This window comes from Crocuta crocuta, unplaced genomic scaffold (assembly GCF_008692635.1).
Source record: "Crocuta crocuta isolate KB4526 unplaced genomic scaffold, BGI_CrCroc_1.0 scaffold274, whole genome shotgun sequence".
Classification (NCBI taxonomy): domain Eukaryota; kingdom Metazoa; phylum Chordata; class Mammalia; order Carnivora; family Hyaenidae; genus Crocuta; species Crocuta crocuta.
Genome location: NW_027530222.1, coordinates 1,788,859 through 1,811,363, shown reverse-complemented (window position 1 = coordinate 1,811,363; position 22,505 = coordinate 1,788,859). Strand labels below are relative to the sequence as shown.

Sequence of the window (22,505 nt, the reverse complement as noted above, 5' to 3'; positions counted from 1 at the left end):
CAATAAGTTTAGAAAAATAGTTTCTAATTTATGTGCATGTAAACAGTCAAAAACACCATGAAGTTAATAGTAGTGATGATGATGATAATAATAATAGTAAAGTTGTCACTTGCTGTGTGGCCAGAACTGTTCCAGGCATTTCACCTGACTCATTTACTTCTCACTACAGATGCTGTGAAATAGGTGCTGTTATTATCCCCATTTCATAGGTGAGAAACCTGAGGCACAGAGATGCTCACAGTCCAGCAGCAGGTGCCAACTGACAGGGTCTGAATTTGAACTCAGGCAGTCTGATTCTAGAATCCATAGTCTTAATAATTGTACCATGTTCCTCTGTCTCTGTCTCTTTTTTTCTTTTTCTTTTCTTTTTTTTTTTTATTTTGATAGAGTGCACCCATAAGCAGGGAAGGGGCAGAAAGAGAAGGAGAGAGGATCCCAAGCAGGCTCCATACTGTCAGTGCATGACCTGAGCCAAAATTAAGAGTCAGACACTTAACTGACTGAGCCACCCAGTCTCCCTTTTCTATTTTTTTCCCTATGGTGTTATATCAGTTTCAGGTGCACAGTGCAACAGTTCAGCAGTCCTGTACATTATTCAGTGTTCGCTACAGAAATGTACTCCTAATCTTCTTTACCTATTTTAGCCACCCCCCTCTCCTCTGGCAGCCATCAGTTTGTTCTCTGTACTTAGGAGTCTATTTGTTTCTCTTTTTTTTCTTTGCTCATTTTTGCTTTTAAATTCCACATATGAAAGAAATCATGGTATTTATCTTTCTCTGACTTATGTCACTTAGTACTGTACCCTCTAGGTCCATCTGTGTTGTTGCAAATTGTTCTCTACTTCAATCCTCACTTCAAGGTAGTATAGCATTGGTCTTGAACCTAAGTGCTCTTTTCCACATTTTAAGTCTATAATTTTTAAATGGTACTAGTTTGGGGATTCCAGGATAAGGCCCTAAGGTTTTAGTCCTTTCTTGACTCCAGCATTTTGATAGTATAAGGTGTAAGAACACAGAAAGACAACCTTTACATTAAGAAGGTGAAGGTTTATGTAGGAAGTAAGTAGCAACAAGATATCTATCATTATATATTTTCCTGTTGAAAATATTTTCAGCTGTGGTCATTGTCCTTTATAGAGAGTGCTCTACAAAACGTTGTAACATTTCAAGGAGAAAAGAGATTTTCATTGAAAGCAGCTTTCTTTCGAATTATCAGCTATGAATCTTTGATTCTCACACTTCCCCTTTTTATGCCTTGGCTACCAAGAAGCCCAGAGTGACATTTTCTTCTCACTTATAATGGCTCTCTTTATACTAGTTTTTCCAGTGCAGTTATCCATCTTGCTCAACACAGGTTCAACGCCATTTTTAATGATCATACTGGGCTTTTACAAATCCATTTTGAAAGTAGTTGGGTTAAAAACAAAAATTGTAAAAATTTCTTCACTTTGCTCCCACCTTGAGAATCCTGAAAGTCTGCTAGATGGGCTTTGAGGCCATTAGGAAGGCTTTAATACACTTTTTCACCCATTTAACTGTGAATGAAAACAGTAAGAAGGGACCCTAAGAAAAATCCCTGGCTAATATGTGCTTAGCAAAGCCAAGTGTGCTCTGAATGAAACCAAGTCTCCACACACAGGGAAAAACCCCAACACACACAGAGAAAATTGCTTTTGTAAAAATCTAAATTATGTGGTCGTTACAGACTCAGCATTTCATCCAGCTGTATAATAAAAAGTAATAATCAAGTCCTTATTAATTAGTCAGTTTACTATACTTATTAGGTGGGAATGAATTTAAATCTTTGTGAAATGGAACACATAACCATGGATTTTCAAACATTTAAATTTGTTTTGCATCTTAGTTATCATTTTTGTAATGCACAATTTTTTGTATGGCTTTAATGATAAAAATGCACTTTCATGGTTCACAAGCTGCATGCCTGTTTTGTTTCTTAAAGTATTGAGATACAAGTGACCATATTTGAAACCCCATTCTCAGTTAAATGTTAAGTCAGAACTTCAGATCTTGGTTTTGAGGTTGCATATCTTCTCTAGTCTCTGGCCTTTCGGGCCTCAAAAATAGCTGAGTTAGAGTTTTGGATATTGCCCGTCTTTGCTGAGAGTATTTTCCAACCAAGAATAGCTACTTGGTCTTTGTTCTAACAATTCCTGTGTTCATCATGAATTCCAAAAAAAAAAATTTGGGGGGACCATAATACCCAGAGATGGCAAATGAAAAGATACTTCTTTTCGATGGTGTTATATCAGCAGCATCAATTATAGATGTTCAAGTGGAAGACTTGTTAGAGAAACAAAAAGGTCAAACTGCAAAAAGTATAAAACCACATACTTTGATCAAATTCAGTCATACTTTTAAATGGAAACAGTGCAACATTTATTGGCCTTCCAAAGTATCACGTCTTAATATAATTTTACTAATGCAAAATCTTTGTTTTGCTCTATTTCACTTTTCTGCACAGAAACGGACCAATGGACTCCGAAGAAACCCGAGACAGGTGGATCCAGGTGTGTTTGTGATTACTGGTCTGTAATCATGACTTCAGTTAAGTGATTATGAAAGTATATGGGAATTGCTGTAGAAGGTCAGACAGATTGTTGGCCTTTGTTCCCGGCAGTTGGGTATGTGACCAGGAGGCGCCAGTCTCATGTGTAAATCATTGACCTGACCATGCTTCCTGGGTCACGTGACGAGTAACCAGCAGAACCGCTGTTTGTTTACTTGCTGAACAGCCTCAGGCTTCCTGGTTAATGCCAATATATCCAACATCCTCCCCTTCTCCTTCCCAAATGTGTAAAGAAAATCACCCAAAAAGCTAGCATTTAAAAATTAGCATTTTCTAAGGGGGTGGAGGGAGTCCATAACCTATACCATGTTGATACCCTCCCCATTTGGGAAAATAGGTTTTTTTCATCCTTCATCTATACTATCTTATAATGGAAGAATGAATTTAAGGACTTGGGCAACACGTATCCTCCTTGGAGACCAATTATGTGTCTGCAGAGAGCATCCAGTTTTCTATTTTAACATCTTGAGGTTTGTCTATCAGTATATTAGTATAATTATTTTTCCACCCATTAAACCATGCCTTCCTCAGTTGAATTACTCAAGATTTGTTATGTAAATAGTCATATTATTGTGGGTGCGGGGTGTTCATGGCTAAAGGATTCCAAATAGATGAATTTGATAATAAATCAGGTGGGACATGAAGTGACCCTGCTGGAAAATAATCTGTATTATGTGTTTTGTTTTCTCATCATAAACAGTGTTCACCTCATTGTAAAGCTGAGCTTTCAAAGCATTCTGGCTTTTAACTGAAACCACACCCTACGGTAGCCATGCCAGTTTATGAGCTGTTGGAAAAGATTTATAGGAGCTTTGTTGCCTCTGGCTAGAAATTGCCTCACTCATATCCTGACATCAGTTTAAATCTTTTAACTACACAACAAAATTGGGGCCATTAAAGAATGGGGGTTCTGGTTTATTTTAATAGTTCACACTTTCCCAACACAGAGGATTCTGCAATAATATTTTGAAGTGACTTCTTATGTTCTGTTTAGTAGGAGTGCATGGCTGTGAAAAGATTTTTTTTTCTTCTTATTTTGTGTGAGGTGTAATTTATTTTTGTTTCACAAAATGATCTAACCTTTACAAATGTTATTTTTAAAATAGTTTCTCTTTCTTCTGTGGACATTTTCATTTAATCCGTTTTCTTCCAGGGAAATGCATTTCTGTAGTGTGTCAGTAGGAACGCATTTGACTATTAACAATTGACCTCATAGCCGAATTTTTAGGAGCCCTTAAATTGTTTAAAGAGAGGTAGAGTGAATTCACAGATGGTAAGTATAACAAAGTGAACAAGTAATATAATAGTGTATCCTCAAGTTAATGGCTTTTATATGTACAACGGTTCTGGTATTCCTAATTGTCCAAATGTTAGAACTTTGTGAGGAATAAACTTAAAAATACAAGAGAAGTGGTCCGATATGTTTGTAAGGAAAAAAACATATATATATATATATATACATACACACACACACATGCAGACACACCTACACACACATATATTGTATATCATAGAGTTTTCCATTAGGTATGGTAAATATATATGAGCATGTTCTCCTTTCCCTAAATTTTTGGGGGGAGAAAACAACAAAAAAAACAAAAAAACAAATAGTTGATGATCTTGCTTGTTGTAGATGCTAATGTGATAACAGCTCTTTCTCCCTATAGGTGTCTTTTGGTGTGAGGCTGTTATGTGTGCAGAGTTGGTTGTCTTTTGAGTCTTTGCTTCTTTCTTTTGGCAAGTTGCAAGCTTTTTCGTTCAAAGTTAACCCTTCCTTGATCACTGCCCTGCACTGAGTTGGTCCTCATGTGACTAGAACTTAGCATATTTTCACAGTTTTTACATTCACTCCAAGACGTTTAAATAAGAAATCTGTAAAATTGAGGCAGTATGGACAAGCTGCTTGCAAGGGGCATTATTTGCTGTTAGTGCTTTCACCATGGGACTTCTTTTCATCTCTTCTAGCTAATTTAGTTGACATCTCTGAGTGCAAATACACCTAGTATTTTCCAGGGCCTCACTTAGGGTGGCTTGTAGAAAAGACTGATTAACTGTAGACCTCTCGTTTTGGAAAGGAACTTAATGCATAGTTGTATGGGTAGTAGGTGCCTAAGAAGTGTTTGTTAAGTGAATAAATGAATTGTTGTATGCCTTTTCTGCATGCACCGGCTCTCTTGCTTCCTCTTGCTTACCCAGTGGACACATATAGTAATGGGGCATTGAATAATCTGGGGGTAAGAAGCATGGCTCTGAGGCACAGTGACTGGGCTGGGGACTCAACTCAGATGCTCACTTGCTGTTGACCCGTGGCAATTTCTTCCCCTCTCTCTGCTGTCATTTCCTCATTAAAAGGATACTAATAATGGTATCTACCGTACCGAGGTGTGCGCATGAGTAATAAGTGTTACATGAGTTAATAGGCATAAAGCACTTTATAACAGCTCCAAGTATGTAGTAAATAATAAGGGGTGGCAGTTATTATAATAATTACTTTGTGGTAGAGCAAGGAACTTAATATCAGATATTTTGTCATGTGTAGAAGAATCCATAATATTTGCCAGTTATTTCTTTGCAAACAGACTCAGAATTTTATGTTGAGTTTCCATTGAAGCTAGAAGTTACATAAACATAGTTGTTTTCAGGTTTGCAGATATTCCTTGCTGATCTGATGGGTTCCATGATATTTTGTGTATCTTTAAGAAGAGAAACAATCAGCAGTGGTGGTTGAGAGTTTTTTGGTGAAGTTAGAATAGTGTTTGTGATGGAATTAAACAAAAGAAGGAAAAACCTCCCAAGTTGAGAACACATTTGTGGGGTTCTGTTCTAACCAAGAAAAATGTGAGCTCTAAGTTTGCATTGTGTATTGTTAGCACATATAAAACATTCACTCTTTATTAATAATTGTGGTTAATCTTTATAGAAGATATTTGCAAATGGCTTTGCAGTTTATTTTTTCTTGTCTTCTATTGTGTGCTAAGAAAATTATCAATTTATGATCTTGACTGCTTTTACAAATATAGTAATGTGTTAGATGCAAATTGTGGTAGCTCTTTTGGATATCTTAAATATAGTAGGTATTTTCATCAGTTTGTACTTTTCTTCCTAAGACAGATGTTGGTTTCGGGAAAATAACACTTGTAAGAGACAGATCAATTATTTCAGGAACACGGAGGTGCTAGGCCTTTTTCAAGAACATGAGATCATAAATCTCAAAATCTGAGCACTGGTGTAATATTTATCACTAAAAGTGGCACTCAAGGTCAAAGTTACCAATTAAATTTTAATACTGAGCTTTAAAAATTTCCTTCTAAGTATGAAAGATGCAAGATATATTTTAGTTTGCATGTGGCAAGTCTGTATACCAGGACATGTGTTATTTTCTATCAAGCCCATGTTCTTGTCTTATTTGCAGCTCTTAGCATCTTGTACTTAAGTCCACNAAATCAGGCCATTGTTCTGGGTTGTGCTGCCTAAAGAGTAAATGGCAAATATTTAGGTAGCTCATTGTCTTTCTGATCATAAGTTACCTATGTGATTCATGATAACCTTGAATAGTAAATAAACAGATAATGGTTAAATGATAAAACTGTGGTTTTCATATGCTTGTTGTAACTTTTGGTTACAAAGAGAAACATGTGGCTCGGAAACATTGTCTTAGTCACTGAGGAGATGTCCTACAGTTTCTTAGCAGAGATACCTTCAAAGATGGTCACTTTCTCTTTCAGGTGGGTAGGATTGATATGTAATGGCATCCCTATTTATTCCTGTATGAAGAAAGGACTTCAAGAAATCTTTCTTTCATTTCCAGCTTCCTATATCACAATAAGCATCAGCAATATCATTAATTATAAAACATGTCCCTTTTTTTAAAATAAGGAATTTATAGTCTGCCTAAAGAAGGAATAGATATAGGCACAAAGTCTTAATTGCATAAATATATTCATATGAAATACAAATATGCATGTGAAAATACTTTAATATTATATACTATTTTATACTGATTTCACTATGCTATAGTGTCATAAAAACAGTAACCAGCCTGATAAACATGTAACAAATCTAGTGATGTGGTATGTGCAAAGAAACAAATGGTATTAGAGAAGCTCAGGTGGGCTCATAGTGCTTTAAGGCTGTGTTGTCTTTATATGTATTTATATAAATAATTTTGTTACACTGGTTTGTTGTATTGAATTATAACAGTACAGCTTTCCTTAATGTTTTAATTTCAAACAATTGATGAACTCCTTCCAAATCTGAACAGAATTGATTGGTTTCTTTTAGATTGGCTTCTAAACATAATGTCAATTTGCTCTGTAGGGAAATTTTGTATTTTTAGTTCCAACTAGAAAACATTAATGAGAAAAATAGCAGCCCAGGATTTTAAAAAATCACTTACCTAAAAGTACATTTTTCCTTTTTTATTCTGGAGACAAATGTATGTTTTTGAAGGCTTTAGTAAAATGAGCTTTTGTCTATAATAAATAAATAAAGCATCCATAGATTATGATATTTCCATGTTAGTCAGACCTACTCCTGTCTTTTCTGTCACCCCTAAAACTAATTTCTCATCAAGCATAAATACTAATCTAAATATTGGGAGCATAATTGTAAATGTGTAAAAATATATTTCACATTGAAAGAATGAACTTGAAAAAGCTGGGACAATAGAACACAGTGATTAAGATTCATTGCACAGAAATGAGAAATCCAAGCTGTGAATGAGTGCTGGAGGCCTGCTCTGGTTTTTAAAATAGTTGATTTGTTCTCAAGCTTCTATTAAATTATAGACGATAAGACTAGTTTTGCACTAAGGAAATTGATTGCCTTGCACCTTTCTCATTCCCTTTACAATTGATGACAGATTTCTGTAATGTACATCATAGTCCTGTGTTCACATCTTTTTTTGGTTTGGGGAGGATTTTTTTTTTCCTTAGCATCTCATGGCAAGCTCACAGAGGGTCACTATTGCTGTTGGCTGCCAGGCTTGTGCACACCTTGCCAAGCCAGTTTTTTCCACTGCTCAGGTACTTCCAGCATAGGAACCATGGCGAGATGAGTATTTGAAGACAAACACAAAAATGCTTTAGGTGGGAAACACAGTATTAATAATATAATTATTGAAACAACAAAACATTTGGAAAATTATATATAGAACCTACCTCTGGGTCATTTTGCACTTCTAATTTATAATGCCTTTAAAAACATTTTTTTAAATGTTTATTTATTTTGAGAGAGAAAGAGAGCGTGAGCAGGGGAGGAGCAGAGAGAGGGAGACACAGAATCCGAAGCAGGCTCCAGGTTCTCAGTTGTCAGCACAGAGCCTGATGTGGGGCTCGAACTCACGAGTCATGAGATCATAGCTTGAGCTGAAGTTGGACACTCAACCGGCTGAGCCATCCAGGGGCCCGGTAATTTATAATTTCTGTTACAGTAATCATGTCTTCAGGAAATAATGTATTAAATACTTAGAAAAAAATATTCTAAAAAAGAAGTCTTGAACGTGGTGAGCTGCTTTTGAAGTATTCCTTGCTTGGAAGGTCAGGATGGCCTAGACTTCCTTTGCGATATCTATGGCCCTGGTAATAAAATATTATTCCATTTTCAAAGAAAAAGAATGTGCTATATAAGGCTAAGTATGGGAAAAACAAAATCACAAAAACAAAACATTGAGAAATTTCTTGCGGGTCATTGTCCTCTGAGAACCAAGTAACCTTGCTTTAGTCTGAAATAAGGCAAATGGAAGGAACCAATTGAGTCAAAACTATAGGCTTCAAATAACAATATTGATACAAGTAATATCCAACTGATACCAAGAAACAGGGTGTCGATTAAATAATCATTAATATCACAATTGTTTGTAATTATATAGTACTATATACAAATAGGAGATTAGCGAGTGAGTTAAAATATTGGAGGGCAGTGTGGAATTTCTATCAAAATGACACATATTGGCAAATATGTCTTTTTGTATATTCAAGTTGAGTTTTAAAATTTTAATTTGAAGGAAAAGAGCTTATGTTCATCATTAACAGTTTCCTACAGATAATTTTTCTTTTGGAATTCATTCTTTTCTACATAGATATTAGAAGTAGGTGGAAGTTTACCCATCTTTGAGAAACTTGGAGTTTGGTCAGAAAGAGAAGATGTGCAAAAATAACATGTCAAGCAGTAGTACTGTATGGCATATGATGAGCCACGAAAATTTACCATGTAGGTTATACATGGTATAGTTGACCTAGAGGGCAAATGAAGGAGAATTCATGTGAACCACAGGACATAGACAAGGAGACAAAATATCTGACAAGTACATCAAGAAAAGGCTATTTATGTGGAACTACAGATGTTTATTTTCTTTTTATTTTGGCAAACCTACAGATGCTTAAAGTTAGCTGTCTGTTATTAGGTTTGGGTCAGCTCAGTTCATTAGCACTCAGTATGGTTTTGTTTGTCAAGTGACACACATTGCAAACTAGGAAAACAAAAAAGAAAAGATGATTTCCACATGAAATTTGTTTTCAGTAAGAAAGAAGGGCTATGTTTATGAAAGAATTGGGGAGAGGAAAAGGAGAAGTTGAGTTTGAGCAGGCTTTAATGTATGGGCATACCTTGGTTTTTATTGTGCTTTGCTTTATTGCTCTGCCCAGATACTGTTCTTTTCACTTCATGGTTTGTGGCAGCTCTTCATTGAGCAAGTCCTTTGGCACCATTTTTCCAACAGCATTTGCTCACTTCGTGTCTGTGGGTCACGTTGTGGTAATTCTTGCAATATTTAAATTTTTTTCATTGTTATTGCATTTGTTGTGGTGATCTGTGGTCAGTGGTTTTTGATGTCAATATTAGAGTTGTTTTGGGGTATCATAATCCATGCTTATAAAAGACCATAGCTTGGGGCACCTGGGGTAGCTCAGTTGGTTAAGCGTCTGACTCAATTTTGGCTTAGGTCATAATCTCATGGTTCGTGGGATCAAGGCCTGTGTCAGGCTCTGTGCTGTCAGCAGAACCTGCTTGGGATTCTCTCTCTCCCTCTCCCTTTGCCACTCCCCCCTTTCCTCCCTCCCTCCCTCCCTCTCTCTCAAAATAAATAAAATTAAATAAATTAAAAATAAAAGACAGCAAACTTGATTGATAAATGTTGTGTCTATTTCTGACTGCTCCACTGACCCTTGCTCTCCCTCTACTCTGCCCTCCCTATTCCCTGAGACAAAACAATATAGCAATCAGGCCAAGTAACAACCCTATGGTAGCTTCTAAGGAAGAGTCATACGTACTTTAAATCGAAAGCAAGAAATGATTAATCTTAGAGAGGAAGGCATGTGGAAAGCCTAGATAGGTCAAAAGCTAGACCTTTTGCACTAGTTGGACACGTTGTGACGGAAAAGTTCTTGAAGGGCATTAAAAATGCTGCAGCAGTGAACACATGAATAATAAGAAAGTGAAACAAGCTTATTGCTGATCCAGATAAAGTTTTAGTGGTCTGGATTAGAAGATCAAACCAACCACCACTCTCCCTAATCCAGAGCAAGACCTTAACTCTCCCTAACCCTCATCTCTTCAATAGAGAGGTGAAGAAGCTGCAGAAGTTGAAAGCTAGCAGAGATTGGTTTATGAGATTTAAGGAAAGAAGTCATCTCCATAACATCAAAGAGCAAGGCGAGGCAGCAAGTGCTGATGTAGGAGATGTAGCAAGTCATCCAGAAGATCTAGCTAAGAAAGTGAATAAAGGTAGATACAACAACAAATAGATTTTCAACGTAGATGAAATAGGCTTCTATTGGAAGATGCCATCTAGGACTTTCATAACTAGCAAAAAAAAAAAAAAGTCAATGCCTAGTTGCAGAGCTTCAAAGGTCAGCCTGACTTGCTTGTTAGGAGTGAAGGCAACTGATAACTTTAAATTGAAGCTAATGTTCATTTACCATTCCAAAAATCCTAGGGTCCTTAAGAATTAGGCTAAATTTTCTGTCTGGGCTCTGTCAAGAGAACAACAGAGCCTCGATGACAGCATATGTGTTTTACAAGATGGTTTACTGAATATTTTCTTTAAGTTTTTTAAAATTTATTTTTGAGGGCACCTGGGTGGCTCAGTTGGTTAAGCGTCCGACTTCAGCCCAGGTCATGATCTCATAGTTCTTGGGTTCAAGCCCGGGGTCAGGCTCTGTGCTAACAGCTAGCTCAGAGCCTGGAGCCGGCTTCAGATTCTGTATCTCCCTCTCTCTCTGACCCTCCCCTGCTCATGCTGTGTGTGTGTCTCCGTCTCTCAGAAGTAAATAAAATATTTAAAAATGTTTTAAAAAATAAATAAAATTTGTTTTTGAAAGAGAGAGAATGTGAGCAGGGGAGGGGCAGTGAGAGAGGGAGACACAGAATCCAAAGCAGGCTTCAGGCTCTGAGCTGTCAGCACAGAGCCCAAGCATTGAGATCGTGACCTGAGCTGAAGTCTGACACTTAACTGACTGAGCCACCCAGGTGCCACAATTTACTAAATATTTTAAGCCCACTGTTGAGAGACCTCCTGCTCAGACAGAAGAATTCCTTTCATAATTTTACTGCTCATTGACAATGTACCTGGTCATATAAGAGTTCTGATGGAAATGTATGACAAGATTCATGTCATTTCTGTGCATGCTAACACAACCTCCATTCTGCAGCTCCTGGGTCAAGGAGTAATTTTGACTTTTAGGCCTTACTATTGAAGAAATACATAGATAGTGATAGAGATTCCTCTGATGTATCTGGGCAAAGTAAATTGAAAACCTTCTGGAAAGGAGTTCACCATTCTAGATTCTATTAAGAACATTCATGATTCATGGGAAGAGATAAAAATATCAACATTAACAGGAAATTGGAAGAAGTTTATTTCAGTCTTCATGGATGAGTCTGAGGGGTTCCAGACTTGAGTAAGTAACTGCAGAGGTAGTGGAAACAGCAAGAGAACGAGAAGTAGAAGTAGACCCTGAACATGTGAGTGAATTGCTGCAATTTCATGGTCAAACATGAAGAGATGAGGAGCTACTTCTGATGAAAGATCAAAGAAAGTGTTTTCTTGAGATGGAATCTATTCCTGATGAAAAATGTTAAAATGATTACAAAGGATTTAGAATATCACATAAACTTAGCTGATAAAGCAGTACAAAGGTTTGAGAAGATTGACTCCCATTTTGAAAAAAGTTCTGTGGGTAAAATGCTATCAAACAGCATCAAAATTGTTTGTGAAAGAAAGAGTCGATCAATGAGGCAAACTTTATTGTTGTGTTAGTTGAAGAAATTGCCCCAGCCTTCAGTAGCCACCATCCTGTCCACTCAGCAGCCATCAATATCAAGGCAAGACCCTTGGCCAGCAAAAAGATGCTAACTTGATAAGGGCTCAGATGATGGTTAGCATTTTTTTAGCAATAAGATTTTCTAAAATTAAGGTATGTAGATTTGTTTAGACATAATGCTATTGCACACTGAATAGACTGCGGTATAGTTTAAGCAGAACTTTCATATACATTGGGAAACCAGAAATTCACTGGTCTCTCTTGCAATACTTGCTTTATCGTGGTGGTGTGGAACTGAGCCTGCTGTCTCTCTGAGGTGTCCCAGTACATCTGTCATTGTGTACAACGAGTTTCAGACATTTTTCTCCTTGGGCATACCATGGCTGGGTTTTCTGCTTCTCCTACTCTGTCCTTTTAACATTTGTACACTCTTCTTATTGTTGTCTTATATAAAAACAGGTAAATCTGGAGGGATGTACCTGAAATGGGAAGTGGGGAGTCGCATCAAAGTCTCATCCCTACTCATAGCTTTAACTTGCAGGGATATAAAGAAAACAAGCTTTCTTATTTCCCGATAGCTTCTTGTAACCATGGGTCACTGTATCTAAAATATTCATTTGATATTCTCCTTTGGATGCAGGTACAATGTTTCTAGAAGAAGGTAATCCCTTCACTCCACCATTATTTACTCAGATATTAGCATCGATTGGTGCATTAGGTTAGAGAACTGAGGAAATGGGACCTAACACGGCGTTTCCCATGGAGGCACATGGGAGGAAAGGAAGCTTACCCCTTGGAAGGATAAGGGTGGGAGTGGTGGAGAGCTGGGAGAATGCAGCCCCTGAGGCATTAAGTTAGCCACAGCCTGCCTCTGTGGCAATAAAGAAACAATGAGGAAGGAAAGGGAAGGAAGAATCTTCCTACTTCTGTCTGTATTAGGTATTTTGACCTACGTCAAGATTTTTCGTCATTGGAGCCAGCCCTGCACAGTGGTTTAGGCCAAGGGCCCTGCAGTGACATACATCTGGTCTTGTAACCTGCTCCCCTACTTACCTGTTGTACAGTCTTGGGCAAGTCCATCTGATTTATCCTCTCTAAAATGGGGCAAATAGCAGCAGACTTCCTACTGCCATTGTGAAGATTATATGATCTAATAGAGAATTTATTAATGAAATTTAGCACATAGTAAGTGCTTTGTAAATGATGGTGGTGGTGATGGTTATTACTAATATTTATACACTCCTGCATTAATTTTCCATTGCTATCTAACATGTTGCTGTAAATTCAGCAGCTTAAAGCAATACATATTTATTACCTCGGGGTTTCTGTCGGTCAGAAGTCTGGGCATGAGTTAGCTGGGTCCCCTGCTACATGGTTTCTCACAAACCCTCACTTAGAGTTTTAGGGCTGTGTCTCATCTGAAGGATTACTGGGAAAGATCTACTTCCCAGCTTGCCTAAGTACTTGTTGGCAAGATTCAGTTCCTTTTTGGCTGAATTAGGTCCTCAGTTCCTAGCTTGCTGTTGGCCAAAGGCTATCCTCAGTTCTTAGCCACAGGGGCCTCCCCAACATGGCCATTTGGTTGATCAAAGTGTGCAAGCTAAGAAGGCGATGGAGTCTTGTAACAAGATGGAAATTCAAATCATATGTAACGTAATTATGGAAATGACATCCTATCCCCTACTTTTTTAGCCTGAGGCAAGTCATAGGTCCTGCCTACATTTGGGGGAGGGGGTTAACAAGTAGTTGACTATCAGGGCGTATTGCTGGTGTTCAGCAGGGATTATTTATTAATCAGCAGGGATTGTTGGGTTTCCTCTTAGAGCGTGTCTGCCACAAACTCAGATACTGCTGTTTTTCAGCGGAGGCAACCTCAGCTCTGAGAGGTTCAAGTAATTTACCCAAGGTCACGCAGCACCTGGCTGATACCAGGACTTAATTGCCGAATTTGGCTCCAGAGACCTCACTCTTCTAGAGCTCCTCTGTGTCCCCTACTTTATGCCAACTTTCACATGGAGGAGAGCTTAGTTCCTGGAGTTCAGCTGTATAGTACAGTGGAAAATTAGCAGTGCAATCGGGTCTGTTTTGCAGAGTTCATTAGTGGTTGCTGTTACAAAGCAGATTTATGGGTGATTTTATTTTATGCATTGTTAATTTTGAAACTGTTAATCTGAAATTGCTACAGTATTTCAATTAATTTGGATGATTAAAACTTAGCACCAGAAGAATCTCTAGCAGAAGATAAGGCAGCTAATTAGAGGTTCTGAAACAAACAACTGTAGACACTGGCACTGAAACATGCTGGGTGGAACTCACTCTGCTTAACAGTTTTGAAATGGAAAGAATAATTTCCGGCAGTCTAAGTATTAAACTTGAGTTCAGTTGACTTTTTTTTAAAAAGCCATTTTAAGGAGTTAATTATTTAAATGAATGTGTACTTTTTAATATCGTGCATTTCTAGAAAACTGCATTTGTATTATTTTGGAGTATTATTGCCTTTTGGGTAGCTGTAGTTGGTGACAGAAATACAATAGGTATATGTTGTCCAGGTATTCTTCATGTATGGTATCTCACACTTTTTATATATGTTGTTTTCATTAGTTGTCTGAATTTAAAGGTGAGGCAGCACAGACTTAAAAAAAAAAACAAAAAACACTTGATCTTCTCTGATAGAGTGTTGCATTTTGAACAATTTTAAGAAATTCAGAAAATATGAGGAAGTATAGGAAAATTTCCTGGGTCAATTGCCTAGAATTCCCTCCCTCAGATAATCACCTTTATGTTGTTGTTTTGTTACACATTTTTCCTAGTACTTTTATTTTCTTGGTGTGTAACCATATGTTTATAAAAGGCCTGTAGTTTCAATATGGTATTCTGCTTTTATCACTTAACTTACTGTCATGAGCATATTTGTTCATTCAGCGGTTTGATACATATGCAGGCATAATGTTGAATTTATAGGGATAAAGAAGAGGTGTTTTCCCTAACACAGCAATGTCATGGAGCAAAGGTAAGATTTGACATCAGGGTAATACAGAGGCTATGCTTAAGAGGGGTGCGTAGTTTAGTTGTGTGGACATCAGGAAATGATGTGTGAACTGAAGGGGTATGAGTAGGGGATTGACAGAGTATGAATGGAGACAGGAAGGTTGCAGGAAGAGGGAACAGCTGCAGCAAAGGCCTTGAGTTGGTGGAAGCACAGAATGGCTAGGGCTTAAAAGGGAGAACTGTGTACCATGAGAAGAACAGGTAAAGGTCCTTATTTCCGCATCAAGAAATTTGACTTTATCCTGAAGAGCAGAGTGAGCCTTTTAGCTAGAGGACATGGTCTTCTTTTTTTTTTTTTTTCCCCAAATAGTTTATTGTCAAATTAGTTTCCACATAACACTCAGTGCTCATCCCCACAAGTGGAGGACATGGTCTTCTAAGATTGGTTGAAAAGATCATCCTAGCCATACTGTGAAGGGTGTACTGAGTCATTAAATAGTCTTAAAAATATCATGTGGTTTTAGAAGTATTTCTTGTTGGACAACAGTCTTCCTAATTTTCAGTTTTATAAATACTATATAAAGAGCATTTATGCATGAATATATTTGTCCATATGGTTGATTATTACTATTTAAGAATGGAGTCATAGAAGTATAATTTCTGGGTCAAAACTTAATGAACTCCTATACTCAGGATATAAATGTTGCCAAATTGCCTTTAGAAACTTGACATTGAATTATATCCCCGCCATTACTGACATACAAGACTGTGTCTTACCCTGTGCTTACTGACATTGTATTTTTCTTTTTACTTTAAATCATTTGATGAGAAAGGAATAGCATATTACTATTTATATGATTGTAGCTGATATTATAATATGAATTATGGTACATGATTACTAGTGATAAAGGTCCTTTTTAATGTTTATTGGCTATGTGTGTTGTTTTGTTCTTCTGTGATTTTCTGTTTATACCTTATCCATTTTTCTACTCAGGACTTAGTGCTTTTATAAATTATTTTTAAGACTCTATCTATATTAATGATGTCAGCCTTGAATTTTCTGGCTTATTTTTATATAAAGTTTTGACATTTGCTTGCTGTCAAAATTATTTTTATGGAATCCTTTTTTTTTTTTTTTGCTTCTTTTGTGCTCAGAAAGTTCTTCCTTTCTGAATTCTGTTAAATACTTCTAGTCTTATTGTTTAATTTATGTAGCATTTAACCTATGTCACTTATTCTTATTTAAGTCATAGATTAAAATTCTGTGAGCAGTTCCAAAATAAACATCAAAATGTTTTAAGGATTCACAGTACAACACTTTACAAAATTTCAATTTACCCTTTTATTATATGTTGCTTAACAGCCATGTTATATTGTTTACCTTTTGTTTTGCGCTTTATTATGTATATGAATATGTATATACTTCTCAGAGCATCTTGTGCAGAATCTACCGTAAAAAATGTCTCTTTAGACAGCATTTGAAGCAAATGCAAGTATTTAATGTTGAGATAATCAACCTTTTTTGTTTTTAAACCATGACAAACTAAGATTCCTTCTCCCCAGCCTTTTTGGAAGCAGTAGGAAAAAATATTTTGTGTTTTATTTGAGTTCAGAGTAGCTCCCACCTCCCATTGCTCTCTTTTCCTTTGTAAATGTACATCCTCCTTCTTTTTCCAAATCTCTTGTCGTGTTAATTTACACAGCAGCTTCTGGGCCTGTGACTAGCCTTACTGTTTTAAAAGATTTTGGGTTTAAATAATTTTTCATTAAAGTAAAATTTCAGCTTTATTTGAAAGATGCTGTAGATATTCCTTATTTTCAAAGCAGTGTGGAAATTCTGTATTTTAGAGCTCTCATTTAGAAAGTTTTATATGGTGCCATGAAAACATGAAGTGTTGAATAAGTAGTCTTTCCTTGGGGATCGAGTTATAAGCAGATGGAATAACAAATTCAGTTTCCTACCTGGCCATCCCCCCTGATGATGTGTTCGGGGAGCATGCCTGTGCCTGACCAGATACCAGTAGTTTTGCTTGTAGCTTCCTACTGTTGTTGTTTTTTTTTAATTTTTTTTAAATGTTTTCTTATTTTTGAGAGACAAAGAGTGCACAAGCAGGGGAGGGGCAGAGAGAGAGAGGGAGCCAAAGAATCCGAACCAGGCTCTAAGCTGTTAGCACAGAGCCTGACACGGGGCTTGAACTCACAAACCGCGTGAGATCATGGCCTGAGCCAACGTCAGACCCTTAACCGACTGAGCCACCCAGGTGCCCCTCTTCCTACTCATTTTAAGTGACCCAAAGGAATCATGTGATGTCTTCAAACCAGGACAGAACTTTCCTTCTTGGGATAGAGAATTCTTCTTTCAGTTTGTTTGAGCACATTGACTGATTAGATGGATGAAAATAAAAATATTCATGTATTTCTCCACTACCAGTCCCTATTATATTGCTAATATTATAGTTTTTAACTCCTAGAGGAAGAAACTTGCCATTTAAAAAATGGAATGCTGTGCTCTGGGGATCCCATTTTTAAAAGTTACGAATCTTTCATTTAAATTCAAACAGTATCCAAGAACAGAATCTGGGGCCAATGGTTTTGAAAATACAAAATGGCAACATCTTCTTGGAATCTCAGACTGTTCAGGGATGTTTTTTTCTAGCAAAACAGGAGGAAATTGGAAAAAAAGCATATGGACTCAGGTTGAGCATATGAGACATTTTCAACTTGAATCGGCACTTTACTCATATTTGTAGTGTGACTTAAAATTAATTTTGGTGAAGCATTTAGATTTGAGAGAAAGAAAAAAATCCCTATCTGGAACTAAATCAACATTTGTGGCATCTCATTAATCACTGCCTTATGTAACCACTTTTCCCACCTAAAGAGAAGCTACTGGATGGGAAAAGTTTATAATATTAATGCCAAATGCAGATCTTCCTTCTCCAAAAAGGAGTTCATTAATCATCATCGAAGCACAAGAACAAACATACTTCGTATCTCTTGCCAGTTTTTTTCAATAACATTTTTGAAAGGCAAAAAAAACCCCCAAAAACCCGTCTTCCTATTTTTTATCTTTACTTGAAAAGGTTTTAATTTGGCTGTTATTTCATTTGTGATGATGTTATGTAAATTTAACATGCTCTGAGAATGGGTGTGCATAGTAAGTATATAGCGATACAGGGTATTGGTGGAGTTTGGACCCCTGAATCGGGGAAATCTGTAGGCAGATTGCTGGTTTTGTTAACTTTCTGACTAGGTGGTCAGAACATGAAGAACACCCCAGGCACGGTGCTTGGCACAGGGTAATTGGCGAATAAGTGGCAGTGACAAAAATACTTAACTCTTTCTGACAGAGTAGTCTGGGCCTGAGGTTTGAAAACCTCTTATGGCTTTTAATACAGGCTTCTGTGCAAATCTTTGGGCAAGTTAATAGCTTCAGTTTCTCAACTTTAAAATGGAAATAGTCACCTTACCTGTATCACAGGATGACCATTTGGCTCAAATGAGAGAATGTCCTAATCAGGATAAAAAACTAAATGTGGTCATGACGTACTAACCCATGTAGTAAATTAAAAATAAGTGCAAGTTGTGATATCTTCATTATTTTGCCATATATCTTAGCCCCTCAATGTTAGAATTATGTGTTTGATTAGTAGTTTTGATGGAATTTTAGTGCCAGCCATGCAGTTGTTACCATTCACTGGAAATTTCACTGCACTTTCTTTGTAACTGTCTTTGCATCTGTTTTTCTTTATCCTAATTAAAAAAATTATTTACAAATAAGAAACATTAATGAGTATTACAGCATTGAGCCAATAGATGAAAGCAATGCCAACCGAAAAAAAAAATATATAAGCTGCATGTTAAAAAAACAGATGCACAAATTCAAACAATCATAATTAGGAAGAAATGAAAAGAAAATCCTGATGTGCAAGAAAAAGTGGCTTCTGTCTGCTTTCTTTGTAATCTGTTTGCTACCAAGTATCGGGGATAAGACTGGGTCTGTTGTGAAATTTTCAGGCACCGTGGAAAAGGGTTGATTTCTTGTCCCTCTTAGAAGACATGCCCTTGTTCATTTCTATGCCCTCTGTTAAAAGCATCATTAAAAACTGAAAGAAAAACAAAAATTTCTAAGGTTGTTGATGAAGATGCAGCCATGAGACTTTGGAAGATCACAGGAGACAGGTAGAGGTAGGGTCCAGCAACAATGGTGGGGAGCTCTTTTCGTCCCCCTTAAAGTAGTAGAGGATAAAGAAGAGATCATATGGACACGTAGCAAGGCTTAGTTCATTTTTAAAGTCAAAATAGTTTGGAAAGAAGAGGTTGAGCAGAGTAGCACAGCAGGAGGTTTTTGTAAGGTGAAGTGGAATTAAAGTGTAGGCAAGAATTATTTTCTGTCTTCAGTTTTAAAGAACACTGGCCTAATCCATCTGTCTCTTTTTCTTGTGGTGTTCTTGACCTTCTTATCAGCACTTGACTTTCTCCCTTGGGGATATTCCTTGCATAGTCAGCACAGACTCCATCTGAAATCTTGAGACTCACACCCTTATTGCAAAAGAGTTGAAGAGAATTCAAAGAAACTTGCTCTGCTAAGTAGCTTGGGAAGTAATTGTTACGGGATGCTTCTGTAATAAGACACTGCCAGCTAGAAGCCAAAAATTCCACGTAATGTGTACCAGTCCCATTGTAGGTTTCACTTTAAAATATAAACCAAAGTTAGTAATAAGCCAAAAATTCGTACTGACCTGTTTACATTCCTTTGACAATAAATCTTTCTTGAATTGTCACTCCTCTCCTTTGCAATCTGCACATAGACCCTAGAACCTTGCTCTTAGTTTTTCCTTCTTTCTCTACAATGAGGGAAAAGGTGATGGTTTCCTTATCTCTCATGCTACACATTTCATTGTATGTCACAACTTTAAATTCTTAGATGTGATTTATAGGTTCATCAGCATGGTGGTAAAGTAGCCAAGGAATAAATATTACAGTGCTATTTAATCCATGTACTAGAATTTTTATATACTTTATTTTTTTATTTAAAAAAATTTTTAAGTGTTTTTTTAATTTATTTTTGAGAGTCAGAGAGAGACAGCATGAGCAAGGGAGGGTCAGAGGGAGAGAGAGAGACAGAGAATGTGAAACAGGCTCCGGGCTCTGAGCTAGCTGTCAGCACAGAGCCTGATACGGGGCTCGAACCCACAAACTGTGAGATCCTGACCTGAGCTGAAGTTGGACGCTTAACCGACTGAGCCACCCAGGTGCCCCTTATTTTTAATTCACACAACAAAACCTGTGGAGTAGATATTATGCTCGTTTTGTAGACAAGGAAGCTTCCCTGAGAGGTTAAGGCATGTGTCTGAGTTCACATAAAAATTTTATGTATTTTATATAAAAATACAATAAACATCTTATATGTATGTTTCCATAAACAGTAAAAGCTTTAGATGTTTTTAACTCATTTAGGAGTCTTGCTGGGAGGTGGGGGTTAATCCACTGAAAATTAGTGTATTTTATCAAGAGATTTCTGTTGTGGCCAGGATGGTCTCAGCTGTGGATCATGCCAGATGCTCAGGGAAGGGGTGAAGTGAGCTGGAGTAGGCTACAAGGAAATAATTGTGGTCAGAGTAAAGAAGGATAAGCATTCTTATTGCTAATCTTAGGAGGAAAGAATATGACCTTGATGTAAGGGCTTCTAGGCAGGCGGGCATTGCTATTGTGTGACTGAATGTCTGTACCCCAGGTGAGAGAGGCCCACCTGAAGTGACTGGACAGTCCATCAGGAGCTTCTCTGAAGGACCTTAGTGGGGCAAAGAGGCACAGAGATGGCCTCTCAGGTCCCTGCCAACCTTGGGTCACTCCCATTTCTGGGCAAGAAAGGAAGTTCATTTCCTACAGCATTCTAGATCTTTCATTAGTGTGTCTTTGCTTTGATTTTAATATGATTAGGTAATAAGATCATAGGAAAATATCAGGAAATGACCCCCAAATAAATGTAATAAATGCTGCTTCTGTTTATTCTTTATAAATACTGTCTTTTCCCTTAATATCTTCATTAGGATTTGTGGAGAAAATAGGGTTTGAGCATGATCTTGGCATTTTAAATAATTTGTAGAAGATGACTATGTTATTCCATCTTGTTGACCATGTCTGTGTGGATCCTAACATAAACTATCATCAGTCAAGGGTCACAGTTCTCAATTACAGTAATATTCCTTATAATCTGTTTATACTCTTTTACATAAAAATTGTATCTCCTCTTCTAGGCAGATGTGTGGAGGCCTTGTTGGATTTTATTTCCTGCATTGTTGTCCCACATGATCTTGAGTTCAGTATGTGGGAAGCCAGAAAATATAACTGGTTAAAAAATTAGTCATTGTCATTGGTGTTGTCCAACTCCGTGCTTAGCTCTGCCAGTTAGCAGTGCACCCTTGGGAAGCTGGGTGACCTCTTTTGCCTCAGTCTGCCTTCTGTTGAATAGCGTAATATCGGTATGTACCTTCCAGAATTTCTGTGTGTAGATTAACTGAGCCAGTGTATTCGTAGAGCATTAGCATGATGTCTGGCTCCTTCTACACGCTTAATAAACGATGGCTATTCTCGTCAGCGCCACTGTCTTCAAGATGCTGGGTCTGGGCGGGTGTGGAGGGCAAGCTGAAACCTGCAGAAACGGGACCCAGGCTCCAGACATCTTGTCCCATTAGAACAGAGGCAGTGCTACGAGCTGCTAGCTCCCACGTGTCTTGCTTCTAATGCTTTTGTGAAATTTAATGTGCATGAATTCCAGAGCAAGGCTGCCTGGAACTCAATCCAGACTGCACTGCTTGCCAGCTCTGTGACCTTGCTTAAGTCCCTTAACCCTTCTGTGCTTTTAACTTTCTCTTCTTTAAAATGAGGATCACAATAAGACTCACTTTATAGGATTATCATGAGGCTTAAATGAATTAATAAACATTAAACTCTTAGAACAGGGCCTGACACATGGTCAGTGCTATGTAAGTGTTAGCTGGTATTACTTTTTTAAAGGAAAATATTTTCAGTTCTCTTGAAATGGTGGTAGAAGTGTATAGTGCATAGAGATCATTGTAATATTTAAAGGATATGTATTAACATTTAAAAGGAGCTGACAGCGTGCTGGGCATTTAGTGTACCACTTTTAGGGTGAGAAGCTACGTCTGGCTCGACTGTCTCAGGGGACATTGGGCCCTCTACTAGCTGGTTTTGTTAGAAATTGACTGTTCTTTCCCCTCCTCTCTGGGACCCAGCCGTCATCCTCTCTTTACTAATTGAGATGTTACAGAAGGCAGGGAGAATTGGTGACTTCTAAAAGCCTGTGCTCTCAACCCTGCAGTGTTCCCCAAGGCAAGAAAACGAAGGCCTTAGCTACCTGCTTATAAGATAGAAAGAGGGAAAATACTGGGGGAACACTTACAAAGGAATGATCTTGTTACAGAAACACAAAAGATTGAGAAGTCAGGAGTTCTAGTGATTTACTGTGCTGCCTCTTGAAGTAGTGGCATGTGTCCTGGCCTTGTGGATTTTGCCAGCTTTGCATGTGGCCATCACAGTACTAGAGGCCCACACACCCGTTTCCACATTATAGACACCACCTTGCTTTGGGTCACGTTAGTATTCTCCAAGGGTCTATGCTTTTGAGAAATGGCATGAAATCTCTTC

At 37.5% G+C, this 22,505-nt stretch overlaps 1 protein-coding gene across 1 annotated transcript in view; it reads left to right on the top strand.

The window, feature by feature from the left end:
• The window catches only part of VAV3 (vav guanine nucleotide exchange factor 3), a 349,649-nt gene that overhangs the window by 239,161 nt on the left and 87,983 nt on the right, over window positions 1-22,505 (top strand). Inside the window, exon 19 of the mRNA XM_077765552.1 lies at window positions 2,482-2,527. Coding sequence (XP_077621678.1) covers window positions 2,482-2,527 — 46 coding nt within the window. The remainder of the gene's footprint in view (window positions 1-2,481; window positions 2,528-22,505) is intronic.